This window comes from Paramormyrops kingsleyae, chromosome 10 (assembly GCF_048594095.1).
Source record: "Paramormyrops kingsleyae isolate MSU_618 chromosome 10, PKINGS_0.4, whole genome shotgun sequence".
In the NCBI taxonomy this organism is placed as follows: Eukaryota; Metazoa; Chordata; class Actinopteri; order Osteoglossiformes; family Mormyridae; genus Paramormyrops; species Paramormyrops kingsleyae.
In genome coordinates, this window is record NC_132806.1 from 23,238,006 (window position 1) to 23,258,523 (window position 20,518).

Genomic DNA, 20,518 nt, shown 5'->3' on the forward strand with positions numbered 1-20,518 from the left:
CTACCATCTTGCTTTGTTGGACGATGTCGTGTAGCTCTCGCTCCTGTGCTGTTTGCAGCTTATAACTGGGGGTTCACTGGAAGCTCAGCCTAGCTGCACTAATGCCTATTACCAGCTCCTCCACTGCATGTACGTCTCTAATGTGCTATTTGCATCACTCATACGCCTAGAAATTCTGCGCCCCCTGACAGAATGTCACCTTTTACACACCCTCCCAGTTTTACCTTTTCACTTGCGCCCCCGGAATCTGCCAGGGTATACATGCCCCTCCGATGCCCCAGCTTGTATGTTGCTTTGGACAACAGCATATGACCCAGACCAGTGACCTGTATCACCAAGCTGGATTTTTGGGTTAACAAAATATATGTCGGATTTAAGGTAGTCTAGGCTCCATTTAAACTGGGCTACCTTAAATCTGACAAGTTATCTAGTTATCCAACAAATCCAGCTTTGTGATACAAGCCCCCGGTTAAACTGTCAGAACAGGGGTCCCCAACTCCAGTCCTGGAGGGCCAGAGCCCTGCACACTTTTGGGTTTCCCCTCATTTAACACACCTGATTCAACTCCTTGTGCTAATTACCACACAGCTCTTGAGCTGAACCATTTATGGTGGAACAGGGAAAGAACTAAGCTACACAGGGCTCCGGCCCTCCAGGACTGGAGTTGGGCACCCCTGAGTTAGAAGATGGCTGGGTGGACAGAAATGGAAATTATCTACTTATACCAATTAAAGGGTAGAATTTTGACTACTGGTTCACAGTGTTCCCTTCTAGAGGGGAATGCATGCATAATCACACCAGGGACAATCGTGATTAATTGCTGGAAAAATATACATCATGCTTGTTCTGTATTAGGTCAGCAACACACATGGAGTGACTGTGCTTCTTGTTTAATTATCAAAGAGGTCTAACATAATGGGAAACTCCGCAGTACCTTTTTTTAAAAAAAGGAGAAACCATGGAAAATGAGATGTACTGTAAGACTAGTTCACAGCCCCCTTTCTGACCCTTTTCCACAAAAAATATGAACAGCAGAACCAAAAAAAGCACAAAGGCCTCTGAATGGATTGTAATAATAGTATTTGAAAACAATGGGATTCCCCCCTGCCCCTCCTAAAGTGCTGACAGTACTGTAGAGACCCAGGGGACCATACACCGGTTAGACAGGCGGCCGCGCCTGCGCCTCTCCTCGCACGCACACAGCCCCGTCTACGTCGCGGCGATCCGCCATCCTCAAAGTGTCAGGCTGCCTTTGAAACTGCAGGATCAGTCGGCTCTTGGCACGGTTCTCCCGCCCGTCTGCTGTTCGGCTCACTCCCCCGTCTGAGCATCTGTCGCGGCGCGCAAGCGAACGCGCGGCTGGGAGACTTCAATGTAATGGAATGTGTTTGGGGGATAAATTGGAAAAATATGATTAAAATAAAAATGGGAATAATACTTTCCTCATGCGTTACAACAATGCAGCTGTCCAGCCTTTCGGGAGTCCGCACCGTAACTTGTTCCTCGAAGCGTTGAAGCTGGCGCGTGCATTCCCGCTTATTGCTGCATTAGCGTCGCTACGTGAACAAACCTGATTATCGTAGGCTTTTTTAAAGGTACAGGCATGCATAGTTTTCCCGGAATTATGCCTATCTCCTCCATCCATCTGACTGCTTATTCAGTGCAGTTTCTGCAGTCTGGAGCATATTCCAGACAGCAGAGATCACAAGTCAGGGAAACACCCTAAATGATCTGCCAGTCCATCACTGGGCACATGCACGCACAGCATGTCTGGTTTAGAAACAAATTGACCTTGCAGGTCATGGGACTGTGGGAAGAACCCGGAGTACCTGGAGGAAGTCGTCACACTTCCCCCAACAGAGCCACTGGTGGGATTATTTTGTGTTCATTTAATTATGTCTTTAGAATTCTATATATATATATATTTTATGCCTGATAGTGGATAGTCCTGCAGCCTCACACTACCATGGCTGGGGGTTCGAATCCCACCCCTAGCTCTGTGTGAGTGTGCAGTTTACATGTTCCACTGCCTTGTGTCCTCTGCTGCCAGGAGAGGTTCTAGGCTTACTGTAACCAAGATGAATAGATGGATACATGGACTTTCATTCATTCGTTTGTTTGTTTGTTCATTCGTTCATTTGTTTGTTTGCCATTGTGGTTCATTAGGAAGTGCAATAGCCTTGCTCGTCTTCCTGTCCCAGGTTCTGTGTTTGTGGGGTTTGCATGCTCTCTCCATGTCGAGTGGATTTCCTCTGCATTCTCTGGTTTCCCCCCAAAAGCCCAAATACACGCTGTTACCCGGATCGATAACAGTTTGTTATTGTTCCTGTGACTGTGCGGAGCCCCGTCCAAGATGCTCCGTGAACCTGTGCTTCCTGGGACAGGCTCCAGACTCACCACGACCCTGCTATTATGAAAAATAGAGGGATATATAGCTTATGATTTGCCACATTTGTGTCAGCTTTTTTGGCGGTTTTGAGTCAAGTCTATTGCAAGGAGTTCACACATCAGAAGTGATACAAAATCCTACTTTAGACTGTGGAGGCAAACCAGATTCACTGAGGGAAATCCCACACAAACACGTAAACTATTACCCACCCCCCCGCACCCCACGCCTCACGACCATACATGTCCATATGGGACATCTTCCCATTGCTTTAGCATTACAGGTATATTAAAAAACAGTATCACAGGCTTATCAGGTTCTCATGACAATGACAAATCCAGTTCCCCAGCTTACACTCAGTGAGTCTACCGTTTAATGTTCATTTTTCAGCTTTATAAATATCTGCAGTATCTTCACGTCAGATGCTAATGATACTGGACATTGTTCTCAGTCTGTTGGCACAGGGCTTTGAACTCTACATTACGTAGAGGAATAAAATCATTAGCAATAATGAGAATGCTGCGAAAGTAAGTTCAGAAGAATCCGCCGACCTGTTGTGTTATTTGAAATGTGAGGGACACAAAACTATTCCAACATATACATTTTATTTACTTAGTAATAACCTTTATCCAAAGCAACTTTGAGAAATCAGGAGCTGCCAGTCTTTGGGGTAATCAGGGATTAGGGACAATCACCATGCCAATGATGGGATTTGAGCCAGTAACCTTCTACTGACAGACACAGCAGCCTCAGCTGTGGGGCAGACACTGCTCCCGATAGACACCTTCATCACATTTTCTAGAGCTGTGTTGATACGACAAAAAAATCCATTAATATTCATTATAATTCAATTGATCAAGTTTGCATCCCTCATAAACATCTAGTAAGAAACTCAACCTGTTACAGGTGTTCTCAAGCTCAAACCCCTTTCTTAACTTCAAACTCAGAGTAGAACATCAGTGCCTTGCCTCACCACCACGCCACAAAGCAACAGGTGAAAACCATTCCCAGACCACACGCATCCCGGGCTACATGTGACCAAGGCAAGCTGTCCAACAGATGTACGCGCGTGCAAGTCTTTCAGATTCAGTTTCTGCTCCTTGAGCTCAGATGGGATCCTCTGAGGTGGAGCCTCCTCAGGGGTCACTGCAAAATCAGCCGCGGCCTTTCATCGCTCCGCCGCACTGGGAATAGCACGTAGTTGATGGCTCCTTTTATATGGTTTGCTGTTAGGAATATGGTTGGACGTGTAATGTCAACACTGTACCCATAAAGCTAATATCCCGGCATGAAAATTAAACTGGCATTTAAGTATCACACTTCCAGTACTCAATGGACAATGACAGAGTGTCTAAGAATGGCGGCTGACAGATTGACTGCATTGAAACAATCCAAGTTAGTCTGTAAGGTATCTCTGTAGTGGTTCATACCCAAAAATACATGAATGGGTGAACTGATTCCTTTCATAAAGGAAATCTTGGAAGGAACAGAGTAAAACATTACTTTTTTAGCATTAAGTGGAAACATTGACTTATGTAATGCTGTTTTGTGGATATCTGGAAGTTCACCACTGCACCTCCAAGATTCTATTTACATAGAATGTGTGACTTCTCATACAATTTTAGAAGGGATTCTTCTCTAACCTGTTAAATATGTTATTACAGTTTAAGGATTGTTCAGTGGCTCAATGGAGATGCACACTCCCTGTTAATATGACACATGATTAACAGGTAGAAGGTCAAAAAATTGGTCCCTCGAAACACTGCAACATGTACTGTGAACAGGTCAGGTGAAGCACGACGTCACACATAACTTCAGTAATTTGTCAGCATATAACACAAGTGGATCAGACAGCCAGGCTCCTTCTAATTTTATTCCTAAATCATAGTTTTTTTTTTTTAAGCACTGGAATTAAACAGGCACGAGAACTTCAAAACGTATCAACGAAAGTGTAAAAAGCTTGTCTTCTGTTTTCCTTCAGATGACAATAGACCACGTGTGGATGGAATAAGTCTTTATTGATGTTAAACACTGAGCAGGGACTATTCTGCCCAAAACACAATAAAACAGAAAATCTTACAGTACAGATATAGACCAGAAATACAGATGTGATATATTTTTTATGCAATCAAATTAAACAGCACAGTCTTAAAACCATCTCCAAGAATAAGTGTTATTAGAACTAGTGCAAAAAAGTGCTAAACATTTAAGCACAGTGTATAAAATGGCATAAGAATTATTCGTCTTAAAGAATACAAGCTTAGCAGAGATGTATCAATTCATTCTTTGTTCCCCTTATGTCAATATGCCCCATAGAATTTCTTATAAATTAAGTTACTTCATGCCATGGGCAACGTCCGTTACCAGAAAGAAGAGAGTACAAGTGGCCTTTCAAAGAAAAAAAAAAACCTTAGATATCACACATGCATAGAGTTACACCATGTAGTAACTAATGGACATTGTTTATTTTTTTAGGGGGAAACATGGACTATTTTCTGTTAAAGAAGGAAAACTTTCACAAACCGCATTGATCATTAAGTCAATAAATTTCTTATAGAGACGCAATAGCTTCGTCTAAAAAAAAAGTGTCTTGTTTTTTTGCATTTTTAACATTATGATCTATATAATTGTTATGTGTACATTAAAATAGCTTTATGAAATTATAATACAAACAGTGATATTAATTTTCATGTCATGCTTTCCTAATAAATCCAGGGTGGTGAGATTTGGGGGGGGCTGCTCCCTTTATCACATCTTTCTCTGACTCACCTGTACACATCCCTCTGCCCGCTGGGAAGCAGATGACAGTTGCTGTGTTACTCCTCTGATTTACACACCTGTTCCCTAACAGCTCCGCTTCCATTCTGTCAAGCGAAAGCAGCGGAGTTACGCACCGAGAGGAGGAGTGACAGGACGTGACTGGTGGCTGACAGCTGGCTCCGCACTGTCACCTGACGTTCCCACTGAGCCATTTTGTCACACTTGGTCAAGATACCATAGCTAATTATTCCCGTCCTTGATAGAACGATGTCAGTTTGTTCTGTTATCCTCACTTTTCCAGTCACAACCAAAAAAAAAAAAACTTGGATCTGAATTGAATTGTTTCATCTTTTTCAGGAAAAATAACATATGACTACAACAATGACAAAAAACAGAATTCTATTCATACGTATGCATTCAAATTGTAAATTCATTATAATATAGTAATTGAACACTTTGAACAGAGTTTTGGTTACTTTTTCTTTCATCCAACCCATTCGACTGTTTTCCAAATACAAGGGGTCCAGTACTTAAAAAGATCTTGTTCTAAATGAACCAACAATGAAGGAATTTTCAAAAAGACAAGGGAGAATAAAGCCTTTTTTCCTCAAAGTTCATCAATCAAACTCAAGAAGGAAAAAAACAGTAAAGTAAAATTTAATCCCGGACAAGCAGAAACATGTGTGAATGATTTATCTTAACATATTTTAACTAGCAAAGTCTTCAAGATTGCTGTGCCACACCTTTGGAACATGTGGGCTTCATAAAGCATGGATAAATCAAGAAGGACCTTTTTTTTCACTGTATTTCAACATTTTCAAGGGAATCCTGGCCACAAGGTGATCTGTACCAGCTGGTAAACGGGGCGGCTGTTTGATTTTATTCCTGCAAACATACAGAGTTTGTATATTTCAATACATTACAAAAGTCTGTCAAGAGCCCTTGTCACTTTTGCGAATGAAAACAGAAGTATGATAATCACACAAGTACCAAAGGAAAAAAAAAATAGACAGAACAAAGATGCTATTTGTCTATAATGCACAATTTTATGATTTGTTTTTATAAGCGTTTTGGAGGTGAGAGAATTCTGTGGTGTCAAACGCTACTGAATTGTTTTCATCTTGCTATTACTGACTGATCAATCAGTCATTCACTGCAAACTCACTGGAAAAAAAAAACTAAAAGAAAAAAAACTGTAAATAGCCCTCTTCAGGATAAGAGGCTGGAAGGTGGATGAATGGAGGTAAATAACCTCAATGAGTGAAACAAACAGTTGTGTTTAATTGGAAATATTCACCAGAAGCAACAGAATATGTAAAATGCTCAAGTACAAAAGGCAAAATAGGCATCATCTTAAATCCATTTTGTTACTTCTTAATCTCCAGTGTATATATATATATATATTTATATATGTTATGTTATACTTTTATTATAAAAAAACAAAAGTTCTGGTCTGCTATGATGTCCTGCACAGGGGGTGTGAAAAGTGTAAAAAAGGCCACTTGTTCCCAGACACTTCCTGGACAAAGGTGAACGACATGCCTTCAGACAGACGAAAAAAATAAACGAAAAGTAAGTGTGCATCCATGAGGCTGTGCCTCCCGTGATCTCTGCCGCCCCCCCACCTCACACACCATAGGCCAGCTGTCCGAGGGTAACCATACACCTCATTTAAAAATAAATCCCCTGCGAGAGTCTAAAGGAGGGACTCTCCTCTGCTTTCACTCCTCTCTGGCTGTGCTCTCCTCCAGGGGCACGAGGGCCTCCAGGCCGACCCTCGTGGCGTCGCCCTGTGCGCTGGAGAAGGTGACGACCGTGTGCAGCAGGATGAGGACCAGGACGCAGAACCGGAGGCGGCTGCCCCCGCAGGGCCGGGGGGCCGTGGCCGCCGACACGGGCTGCGATGAGCGTCGCTGCCCCCTAGGGGTGCCCGGGAGCTTGCCCGACATGTTACAGGCTCCCTCCCCTACCGGATCACAGCTGTTCCATCTGACATCGCAGCACTCTGGCTCTTCACCGGTGGAGTCACTTTCTAGTGGACCAAGACACAACAGAGGGCAGCAGGTTATCGAGGACTCAGCAGGTAAGGGAGCTGTCCACTTTTCCAGAAGGTTATGAGTTCAAATCCCCTGCTGGCAGAATAATCATAAAAGTATTGGGCCCTTGAGCACGGCACTTAACCCTAATTGCAGTTACCCGACTCAGCTATCATATCCTCACAATGACGACACTGGAGGTTTTTCATAAACACGTAGAAGCTTTAACGACATATCGCTCCTGCCTTCAGACGTCCATTTCATGCATTTCACAGTTGCTCTGTGACTGACTGAGGTTATAATGGAACCCATAATGTACATAATGAGTCATATTGGATATGACTTCTATTTCGTGATTTAAAGAAAATGAATCACTGGCGGTTTCGAAATCGCCGTATAATCCACCTATATTTCTAAGCACACAGATAAATATTTTGATATCTTAAAAAGAAAGAATGGAACGTTCGCAGAGCTGATTTCCACAGCAGGAATAAATGTTTTGACTTGTGAACGTGTTTGAGTTTAACCGCTGTTGACTTATGAGAGCTGCTGTGGACATGAGGATTCCAGACGGTGCATTAGTCACAAAATGTGTCGTCACGGCGCCTAAAACAAACAGGCAGGTTTCTCGGTACGTCTTCCCGCGATGGCTGAGGAACAAAGGCACAAACTGAATCATTCGTCCCGCACCCTCTATTGTTTTGGTCCCTTGAGAGAGGGACCACTGTAGGCAAACGCTCCTCAGAGGGTGAGCAATAGCGGCTCTGAAACTGGTCGTCACAGCCGACCTAAACACCCATTAAACACTCATCACTACGTCTTCCTTTGAAAAGCAACGAGAGCTGCGGGGCCTGCACAGGATGGACTGTTTAATAGAATGTATCTGCAACTGATAATTTGCAACCGACCAGAGCCTGGATACAAGTGATCTGTGTCTTTGGCCGCAACCCCTTGAAAATACCTACTAATAGGTAATGGGCACCATAGGCGGCCAATGGGTGACAGACTTTCATTCTTTCAAATGTGGATTGAGCAGGGAGAAATATGAGAGACCAAGACAAGGACATTCAGCTTTTATTAGATCCAGCTTATACCTGGGCTAATGTGTAGCTCAGTGTCGGTTTTCTAGTACATAATACATTATTACCGCTCTCTTCTTTCAGAAGACGGCACTCAGGGGTGCGGTTAGAGATGCGGTCCTTGAAAACACATATTGGGCCCCCAGCCCGGACCAAGCACCTTCCAAATTTTAGGGCGACCACTACTTAAGGGCCCTTGGAATCATCCTAACTTTCTCCTCTTTTATGGTACCCCTGCCTATGCACACACACACACACACACACACACACATATATATATATATGTAATATCAGCATAAATTGAGGGGTAAACAATGTATTGTACAAGAAATACAGCAGATATTGGCTTATTGTTTGACATAAAAATTGTCCCATACCAAAGCAGAGTGGTTTTCCACCTCTATTCTCAACAGGAACATCTCAGGAGATTTATGAAAGGGAGGGGGGGGGCAAGCCTTTTCTAGGGGGGTCTGATTTTAATGAAATGAATGAAAGATGCCATGCTTTCCAAGCGGGCATATTATATCGTGTTTTGAGGTAGCAGTCTCTGTTCCCAATACTCAATACAGTATAAAAATGTGCCCATTTAAATCCCAGATTTAATGAAAATTTTAAAAGCATAATATTGTGGGTGACTTTGACTATATTTTACTCTGTAAATGGTAAGCTAAAATAAATTATGAATGTTTTAAAAATACTTGGGTTGAAAGAGTCAATAAAATGCAGAAACCTACGTGGTATCAGACCAAGACATGTGACTGAAGGTTACTCCAAGGTCACGCTGAGGCTGGACAATTTATTTTGTTTCCTTGGGGCTTGGGGCTCTGAAACACGACCAGACTTTTAAAGGAATGTGAAAACAAAAATACACTCTCTGTACGAGTACGTGTATTCAGAGGCCTGTCAACTGAGTACCTGAGACGCTTATTGTGGTGCTGAAAGGGGCTGGTTCTTCCAGCTGCCATGCGTGATACAAAATAGCCTCTGCTGACATGCAATTACTGTTTGGGGGGTTGGGACCTAACAAAGGAGAAGCGAAACAGGAAAATGACCTTCTCCTGTTAGGGGGGGACAGTCACTCACAGGCCGGCACTTACCTGTACAGATGAAACTCGATAATCCCCCGTAGACTAAGTCATCATTGTCTGGCAACACAAAGGGGCATCTGGTCTGGACCTCCAGACAGTATTGCTTGCAGGGAATTCTGTGGTGGCATTGTCTCTGGGTGACGTTAAAATATTCAGAGCATAACCAGGCTTTATAGACTAGCTGCAAAAAGAGAGCAGAAGAGAAACGGTCAGGGGACATCGCGTCAGGAACGACGGGGCAAAACAAACAGCAATCAGAGGACACGTGCTGAGTAGGGAGTCTTCCGGAAGGCGTTTCTGCTCCCTGCTCCTCAGCACCTGTCACGTGATCCTGGAGGATGCCCTACACATCACTGCTGCGTTCCCATCTCCTGCTTCTGCTTCCCACGAGGAAGCCTGACAACGCAACTGCATGTGTTGATTAGCACGACAGACTTCGTGTTAAATAATGAAGAAAAAAAAGTCCTTTCATTTCCAGCCAACATTCCAGTCCTGAAATTCATTAAAAAGTTAAGGTTTCATTTGAAGAGTGAGGTACACTGGTTTATATTTGACTACCACTGTCTGACGATCTAGCCAGATGGCTGAAAAGTGTCTGATAGCGCTAATGTAAACCAAAAATGGGCCGAACCACAGACACAGAGATTTTTCTTCAGATTCAAATTACATTTACAACTAAGAATATTTGCTTTGGCTCTGATTCTCTACATGCATACAAAAGGCATGTTATCTATTGCTAACACGCTACATGAATAAACAAGTGCTATTGCTATAAACGAATGCTATTGCTATTTTAAATCTATCACATGTGACACGTGAGTCTTGCTATATTCCGCATGAAAGGTACTTGGAGACCCATATACATGGCTTCTTCATCAGCTTTTTGCATGTTCCACAAATACTCTGTATCTTAATGAATGGTTGGCAAGTCCGTTGATAACCTATGATGCCGCCTGCAAGCTTTTAAAGGTGAAGGAATTTTAATTAATCTCAGGTGCTGCGAGTTAAAAGTACAAATTAAAGGCTTATTCAGTCCTGTTTATTGCAGTATTTGTACACAGATCAGACAACATTCATTACACCTCATATGAGTATTACAAAAACCCATGAAAAAAAGTACGACCATCTTTTTATTGAATTTTACATATTCTCTTGATGACGTGTAGGGGCCTCACTAAATAAACGTAACAAAAAAAACTCATTCTTAAATACCAAGAATCTACACAACCAGCAACACACTGAGTTATTTAGGCAATTAACGTCCCGCCAGGCTGAGATGTTAATTACGGTCCTGCTTAAATATGGCCATTATTTTAGCTCCTTGGCGAGATCAAGAGATCTGTGTCAACGGGAGCGTCAGTGACAAACATTGTGTGGCTTGCTAATATTTCACAAGGAACAACGGCCAAAGTAACATGGAATTTTGAGAGAGAGACATCATCACCATCCAGGGGGAACCAGAGCACATACTCCTCAACTGACGTCCAAGCGTGGATTCAACTGGAAAAACGCTGCATCAGCTGACTGCAAATGTCAGTCTGAGGCATGAACAAGCAGTTATGTGAAGCACGGTCCGCTGTGAACTTCACTGGCAGGGATACTATGGTTGAGTTGCAGTGCGTAAACCCCTTTTTGCACCCAACGTACACTTTTATGAGCAAAGTGGTGGGAAGAACACAAGCAGTGGTTTACTGAGCCGTTGGGGGAAAAAAGTCATGTGGTCAGATGAGTCACCCTTCATCCTGTTCAACAAGTGGACGAGTACATGTGTTCTGCACGCCAAAGGAAGCCTACAGCGTTTAGCAGTCGCTTCCCACGGTAAAGGGGTTCTGGCAGCCCTGTTAAGGTTCGGGATGCATTTCCTTGGCATGGATTAGGTCTATTCAACCCTTTAGGGGGTAAGGTAATTACCAATAAACACAAACCCATTCCGAGCCATCTCAGAACCATCGCTCATTTTTACTCTGATAGTAATGAGGCCTTGTAAGATGATAATGCCCTTCAGTCTGCAGTGCGAAAAGTAGTTACTGAACGGTCAAGAAATGTAAACCCAACAGGACAGCTATATTCTGGAGCAGTTCCTTAGACAAACGCCACAATCAACAAAACAAAAACTGGACAAAGTTCTTCTGAAATAATAATGCAGAAACACCTCCAATACAGTTTCACGCACAATCTAACGTACATGTACACAATCTAACATACATGTACACAATCTAACGTACATGTACACTGACTCTGCTCTCCTGTTCCATGGTGCCCAACCAGGATACTTTAGTCTTTCCCTTATTTCAGTAGTTGATGCTAAATGATGTGAAATGACATATTTTTTAGATTTCCATTTTTTTTTTTTACTCATTTTTCAGCACGATAAGAGGAAATATGAAACATGCTTGTTTTGGTTATTTTGCCAAATGTATTTTTCCTTTTGTATCTGGATTTAAGTGCAGTGGCTACATAATTGGAACAAAATTTCCCCAAGGCTTCGAAAAGCCAATGCGGTATCTAGCTGTATCTAAGCTCTCATTGTTATGATAAGTTGCAGCTAAAGCTCCTCTGAAAACCTGTCACATGCCTGATGACCTCATCATGAACTCTCTGCCATTTAAGTAGCCAGCAGCCCCACAAAGCCCCCCAGGGGTTATTTTTCAATGCTTTAACGCTTTGGTGCCTTAAAATGCCAAAAATTTGTACCGTCACGCTAATAACAATTGAAAAACCTTACATAAATTCATTAAACAGCGCTCAGAGCAAAATCTGATCACAGGTTTATGTGGTCAAGATGAGCCAAAAGGGGTTTGTGCTATTAATGTGAATCTTAATTTCCCAATATTAATTCAATTCACAAAATAAGGATATACTTAATGTGGCTAAATTTAGATCTTAATTAAGCTCAAATAAACTAGCTAACAGCTACTGTATATATATATATATATATATATATATATATATATATATATATATATATATATATACAGTATATATCTCCCAAATACTCATCCTGGACAAGATGCTGTAGGAATGGTGCCCTGTACAAATCGAAAATGTATTCATGCATGTTTTTGTTCTGTATGAAATCAGCCATGAACTTCTGAAATAGGTTAGCTTTGTAAAACACAGTTAGCATGCACAGATGTTCAGACGGCCATTCAGTCTCAGACACAAAGCGGATTTTTACCCCCCTACATGAGTTTTTGTTTTGCATCTTCTCTTCCACACTGACTTTTAATACTGTAAAACATTGTTTTGTCTGCCTGTGATGCTGTTCTTGATTTGTAAAGTCGTCGCTAATGGGGACAAAGAATGAAAATACGTCTTTGTACAAACACATTGCATATTTAATGCTTTATAGACTGGAGAAGTTGGCGTACTCATTTTCAGCATCTACAAACTGCCCTCCCTCTGCTGCCACTGACTATGGGAGACTTAACAAATACTGCCTTTGCACGTATGTCTAACCTGCCTCCCCTTAACCCCATAGTAGATCGATGTGCTTTAAAATTCCTTTTGAGAATCCCAATTGTACTGTCCGATCCACATAAGCAAACCTGATATCGCAACGTACTTTCCCGTTTAAAGTCAGTCATAACCACGTGGGTAAAGGTTGATCGAAGACCCCTTCTCCCACGTACACCCTCAAATCCACTGCTATAAATTGGACGGGAATAACTTTAATCATGAAGAAGCTCTTAGGTATCATACTTTGAAGACTGAACACAGAACGGAGCAGAGAATCCCATCTGTACAGATTATTGCAGCTTTTGACACAGTTTGGTTCATGTAGAACTTTCATCTCAAGAGAGGATAACAGATGAAAGGTGTAAAACGTATGAACACTTCACTGCACTCAAATCCAATGCCTCGTTAATATTAAGCATATGCAAATTTTATCATTAACCAAATACGGGTTAAGAATGCAGCTTTGTGGATTCGTTTAGGCAGTGCAAAAGCAGGAGCCACGTGTAGTTCTGTTTCTGGGTTAAGCCTTTTCACACAATATTTTTGCCGTGGCAGGTGCTTACAGGAAGGAGCACTTGATCATTCTGTAATTCTACAGAAAGCTGAGAGTAACAGACCTGAAGTTAATCCATTAACTTGACAGCTTTGTGCTTGCATGCTGGCTAAGACAAATTACAGTAGATGGTAAACATTTGTCACGAGTGGAAAATAAAAATAACCAATAACTCATAAATAAATGTGAATTCAGTCTCAAAATTCATACATGTATAATGTGTTACAGCATTTAACATAATAAAAACTATATTTTTGTACATTTTTTAGCTCCTGTAGGTCACCGTGTATGTACTGTTATTTTTAGTTCAATGCAGAGTATGAACATACTGAAATATTACGAAAACAAGGCTACGCCACAGTACACTAAGCGAAACGTTGTTATAGCTGCTATCTCAATTCTGACCAGCAGAGGTCAGGACATGCACACCTTCCCATGGCTTCCTGCTTAGAAGTTTAGAAGCGGAGCGCAGCATTGGAGTACAGGTTGCGGCTGTCAGGCAAATGAAACATAAGAACGCATAACAAAGCATTTAAATTGTGATATGAATTACATATAACTAATTTACATGTTCTGTACATACAAATAAGTAATAAATTATCGTGTAAGCAAATACGCATAATTGTGCCCAAAATTGACCTGCTTTGCCACATCCACATGTGTTTTTATCTGAAAATCAACCTGTAGGAAATGATGAAGAAAAAAAAATTTTTTCAAACCCGAACGTACTGACTTGTTAAAATGAAAACATTTAAATGTAGCTAGCAGGAACAAGACACTAATTAAATCTGGTTAGTGCTCAGCATGTGGAGAAGTTGCGTCTGGCACGGATTCCCAGTTTATTACTTTATAGGTCTGACTTCAGCTATAAACATTGAGAGTGTCCAAATTAACCAAAAACACGGGATACAGTTGCTATATATACACATTAATATGATATTTAAAAAATAACTTATGTAAAGTTAATATTTTACGATGAGTGACAAAGGTATTGCTGGACAAGTCCCAGTGTTTAATTGGCCCGGATAACCAATGTGTGGAGCCCGGCTGTGACAGCGGGGGGCGCTGTGTCCGTAGCCAGCTCAGAGAGGGCGTGCCAGACTGGCCGCTCTCTGGCACGGCCGGCTTATAGAGCTGTCTGCTGTCAGGCTCCTGGGGTTTTTTTAATGGCCTGGTGGGAAAAGTGACCCCCTCCAACCCCCCCATGGCAGGGCATGGGCCAAGAGAGACCCTCCTTTCCACAAAGGACGAGACCGAGTGGAGAAACCAGCCTATCGTTTTAAAAATACAAATACGCTTCAGAACAAGCCCCTTGATTAAAATAAATAATCCAGCTCAAAGCAGGAATGGTAACGCCAAAGTTAGTGTGGAATTGTATATGTTCCAAAATAATTCAGATGCCAGCATTCACAATTGACCTTACACATCTATGTTCCAAACGCCGATTTTTCATTTTATTAGCAATATAAAATTAACGTCGCAGTGTTTTAGGTGGCTGTATAGAATGCATTTAAATCTGGTCTTTTAAGGTTTTCCGTATCATTTCTTCAAGGATTATTTTTTTCCAGAGGTGACCAATGTACAGCAGTACTCACTTCCCTAAAGACAATATAATACAAAACATAATTTTACAAATTCCTTGGAGAGATAAATAAATAAAAAGACAAAAACCCAGAAATAAACTATTTTATTTTCCAGTTGGGAACCACTAGCGTATATTGATATATAGATTTCACCAGCTCATATGAAATGCAGGCCGCATTAAGCAGCATCCCGGAATCGATGCTGAATGTGCAGGGATCTTATTCACGTTTCCTGAAGGCCGGGGGCATCTTAACAGGCGCGTGTTTTCATTTCGTCGCCGACACGCCTTTCGATGATTCATCGTCACCGCCGCGTTTGATAAAAGAGGCGGGGGGGAGTAGACAGTCTTCTGGATATATCAGTCGGCGAGAAGTGATGAGCAATTCCTGGAGCCTGATATGAAAATAGTCTCTTTGCTGCCCCTTGGAGCAGAGGAAGACCCGGGGCATTGCCCCCCCAACCCAGCAGTGTGATTAGCATTAGCTCCACACGCTTTGGCTAAGCTTAGCGCTGCTCAGCTATCAATCCCCCAACCACCTCCTCGTTCCCCTTCCTTTCAGCTCTAAAACTGCGTTAACCTTCCCTTGACAGGTTTATGGACTCCATGCTGAGTAGATCTCACCTCATTTCCTGTTGTGTTCTTCACGCAAGCTATTCAGACATATTAATGGGTCCTAACGGCAACCACTGTAATAAAACCAAGTTATAGGGTAGTACATTCATTGCGTGTTCTACATTTTCGCCGCACTGACTATGTACTTTACTGTGGTTAAGAGTCCCAGTAAATAGAAAATATAAAATAAATATAACTATTACAAGCATCCATCAAAGTCTAGGAGATGCGACTGAGACAAGATAAGGGGGACTGAACGAAATAAGGATTTCTGTACGTTATATCTTACATGTAATAAAGTGAGATTAGTCAGCAACACCTGGCATCCCCGTTGTTGATTTTCTGTTAAACACAACATGGCACGGTCTTAATCGTCTTTGCCAGCGTTCTGGGCCAGGACAAATGGCATGTCTGTCAGTGGCTGGCCCCAGAAGCGGGGGGCGAGTTCCTGGGAATAAGCAGAATCCGTCAGCCGTCATCCGTGAAAACGGCAGCCATCGCTTAACGTGAAGCCGCAGGTGCAGAACTGGGCCGCCATAAGTACTGCAGAATGTAGGTCACGAGTCACAAGACAAAATGCAATGAAATATACTTCATGTAAATATGTTCCTATAGTCATACAATCACAATTCTTTACCACATTTTATTCTAGAAGTGGTTTATCCTACAATTCATCTTTCAGCACCACTTATCTAGTACAGAGTTTGGGGTGAGTCAGGCAGAGTTGGGTAATTCAGGCACAGAGAGTACAAGTCCAGTCCAGGATTTTGTTTCAACCAACCAATTTAGTACTCTGTGGCTGTGAGTCTTTATGCTCAACTGGTGGTTGAAACAAAATCCCGGTTTGGACTTTAAATCTCTGGACCTGAATGACCGACTCTGGAGCCTGGCTCCTGTCTCAGGGAACTCAGGGCATGAGACAGGGGACACACCTGTGCCAGAAAGGAGCAGTCACACACACAAGTTGACTGGTTCACCTATTAGCATATTTTTGGACTGCAGAAGTCCAGTGAACAAGCATCCAACCCATACAAACCCTTGGAGATCGCACAGCCCCCCCCCCACCCCATACGCCTTGCAGTGAATGGAATTCCAACCCCCAAGTCTCAGAATGCGAGGCCGTCATGCCAGCCGTAATTGGATTATCTTAAACAAAAATTAACAACTGAAAAAGGGACAAAACAGTTTAACATATAAACTACATAAGCAGAAGGTTCTGCCTCAGAGCAACCAAAAAAGCCCCACCTTTCCTAATAGCCTCTTGGTTCTTAATACCTTAATCAAAATGATGCATTAAAGTGTTTATGCATAATTAAAATTTGCCTCTCAGCATTGTCCAGTCAAGGACTACACAAAGACTACACAAGGACTACACAAAGACTACACAAGGACTACACAAAGACTAAACAAGAGACTAAGAATAGATGGCAGGCCGGAGTGCATTTTCCATACTGCTAGGAATCTTCAACAAGAATGATGGATTTTCAGGACCTGAGGCATCCAACGCAACTGATTCATGATTTTTTATTTATTTAATTTTATTTTGGGGGGGGGGCGGGGGGCATAATTGATATACTGCAGCTCTGTCGGTCATATTGTCGCATCACACCTACAGCGATGGGATTTTGAATTCTACTTCAGCTACAGTGTGCATGTTCTTACGAGATGGTTTCCTATGGGAACTCCAGCAGATTACAGACAGCTCTGGGAAGAAGCTTCCCAAAGTACAGTATCTGCTTGTGAGTGGGTCCCCTGGCAGTGCACTGGCGCCCCATCCAGGGTATACAGTACCTCTGCCTTGTGCCCAGTGCCGCCTGGGGCAGGCATCCTAAGTCGCGCTTTCGGTTTCAGTATGACGTCACACTGCAATGCAGTGCATGCGTGAAATAAAATGGAACGGGAGGCTGCTGCTGTGATTCGTCGTCCCTTTAGGAAGCTGACAGTTTGACATTAAGAGGTTTAATGTGTTTTACGGCCGATTAGACTGTAATCCCTGCAATAGGAGTCTATAGTTTATGAGTAATAAAAAGCTTCTAATACAGACAGTGTATTTTGAAGTGTCTGTCAGAAAAGTGGAAAGGGGGAAAAAAACTTAATTAGGACCATATTAAAACTTGGATGCATAACATATAATCTGTTACCTGCTACAGACACATATTAATTTTAAAGGAAGAACCCTATGGGGTGAATATATATAATATATGTCCAAAACAAGAATACTGAATTAGTACTGGGGTTCCTTTTCAAATTTACATTTGCTCAGACTCTGCATTTGGTTTTAAAACACTTGTGAACTTCACTGCCTGCAAAGGATGCTTTAAGTCAATTTGCACATTTACGACTGCAGGCATTCTGCTTTCAGACTATGTAGATATTCAGTTTTCAAAATGCACACATTACGTGGCTCATGCTGTACCCTATCATGATATACGCAGGTGAACCCAATTTTTTATCAAGATTAGCTTCAGTTATATAGTTAAAAAAGCATTTTTTATATCATTATCTCATCTATAGTGTAAATAATTCATGCATAAAATACTAAAGGATACTATCTCTAATTTTGTCTAATTTTGTAACATGCGTACAGTAAGTACTTTGTTTGGGGTTTGAACCCTATCCCTACTGTGTATGTGTGTGTGAAGTCTGCATGTCCTTCCTGTGTCATGAGGCTTTCCTCTTGTAACCCATAGACATGCACTTAGGCTAACTGACATCGCTAACTTGGTTGTTGTGTTCTGCAGAGATTGACTTACTGTCTGCTCTGAGCCTGTAACATGTGATGAACTCCTACTTAAAGATATGGCGATCCATTCACACGCTAAACACTTACCCAGTTCTGGCTCGTAGAAACTTAACTTCAAAATATCTTTGAATTTAAATGTGCCGGTAACACTTGACTTGAAGGTGCACAAGTAATATAGCATTATGCTATTATTTATGTATTAATTAACCAGTTACATACTGATCTCATGTTTGTTCATCATTAATGAATCATGATCTTTTATCTCAAGTAGCTACTATATTTCTTCATAATTTGTACTTCAATAGTTATTACTAAGTATTTGTGCCCTATCAAGTAAAATGTTACCATACATTAGTGCCATTATGTTACAGATGCCTGTATCACGTTCAAAAGGGCTTCTGCCAGTTGTGTAAAATGTAGCAAATGTTATTGCTCAATAGGACTGATCAATTAAAGAAATATGGCTTGATCAGTCATCATATGAAATAAGCTTCAGTAACAGATGTTAGCTAGAATTGTCCCTATATCTATGCAGCAGCAGATTAACAAGTTCAGGGACCCCTAGGCTACACTTAGCGACTGTGGTGGGTCCCCCCCTTCGGTAAAATTTGCCGACCCGGGGAGGGAAGGTTCTCTGTAAATTGTTGCTAATCTCTAATCAAAAGGGGCACTTGGTAAATAGGGAGGTCCCCTTGGTAAATTCTGCAGTGGGGCCCCTGCTGTAATGGGCCCAGGGGCCAGTGGCCCTTCGGTCCCCCAGCCTCCTATGATATTGGTCAATAGGCTTGACACCCGACCCCACCCTAGGCTTACAATGAGAAATGATCTTTTATTTAAAATGATGTTTTTAAATTTTTTTTGGGGGGGGGGGGGGGTGGGTAGCCTATTTTTATAACATATTGTGCTGTTAATGTTCTTTGTTCTCTAAGGAATTAGCCACCAGTCTTAAGATCATTGCAGTCTGTCGATGCTCTATGTCCTATTCTTCTCCAGTCACAAAAACTCTTTATTCTGCACAGGTAATTTCATTAGGTTCACTGAGCCAGTCCCAAATAGGACCCACAACTGCCTCCATTTACATCAAGGGCAGGCAATTGGTGTGTTCATAGACGGCGTTTTGCACATCAAAGTTGCAGTGAGCTGCTATTTTTGCACTCTGAGACAATCCTGGTAGTTTTAATGTGTCTGGCCATTCTCCTCTGACCTCCATCATTAAAAATGTATTCAGCCACAGAAATGCCCCTAACTGGATGCTTACTTGTTCATCACATCATTTTCTGCAAACTCTAGCTACTGCACTGTGTGAAAATCCCAGAAGGGCAGCTGTTTCTGAAAGCATGGAACCCCTGTGTCTATACCCACAATCTCACCATGCACAAAACCGCTTCCAGCAAGCGCCATACACACGCTAATCTTTAGCTGAACAGTAACCGGGCCTCTTGACCCTGTCTGCATGCTGCATATGTTGAGTTATAGCCATATGATTCACTGTTTGCAGGAGCAGGCTGTTTGCATTAACAAGCAGGTGTACCTAATGAAGAGGCCATTGAGTGTACATCTACATTTGATAGCTCTTAAATATCAAATGAAAATAAGAGGGGTTTGACTATTACATAGAGAGGCCTACATTTCTGAGCCAAGGAACTGGAAATTATGCCACATTACTGCAAGCACCCATAATAACCAACAATAACCAATCCACCCATTTTCTGACTGCTTGTTCTAGTCAGATGGGGGTCAAATGCCTAGCCCAGGCAATACAGAGCCTAAGGCGAGTCCCAAAACTCAAGGCACATAACACACACTAATCCATAACACTTTACATTAACTGCACCTTCATAATGCATTCATAAAGCATTATAGAACATTCATAATCACTATGTAAGCATACCTTAACATCGTAACATACTTTAACAACTGTAGTATACTATAATAACAAACATTATATTATGAAGGTGCCGTTAATGTAAAGTGTTACCCAGTACTATTCTGAGCTTCTTAGAAACTAATCATTTAGAATCCACTCTTTATGTGCAATTGTGTTGGGGACTGTGTGCAAAGTGCATCCATAAATATATTTGATAATGTTTTCCACCCTTGAACAGTGATTTACTCAAACACTAATCTTTATTGGTGTCTGTGTGTGTTTTTCAACCTCAAACACGACTTACCGCCAGCAAAGTCCGATGGCTCCTGTCAGTTGCAATGGCTGTTTGT

The 20,518-nt window shown here is 41.9% G+C and overlaps 1 protein-coding gene across 1 annotated transcript in view; it reads right to left on the reverse strand.

The window, feature by feature from the left end:
* Positions 1-4,383: 4,383 nt before the first annotated feature.
* The window catches only part of LOC111859802 (NALCN channel auxiliary factor 2), a 63,273-nt gene continuing 47,138 nt past the window's right edge, over positions 4,384-20,518 (reverse strand). Inside the window, exons 2-3 of the mRNA XM_023842808.2 lie at positions 9,359-9,530; positions 4,384-7,178 (exon numbers count right to left, since the gene is read on the reverse strand). Of these exons, the coding sequence (XP_023698576.1) occupies positions 6,868-7,178; positions 9,359-9,530 (483 nt within the window). The 3' untranslated portion in view covers positions 4,384-6,867. The remainder of the gene's footprint in view (positions 7,179-9,358; positions 9,531-20,518) is intronic.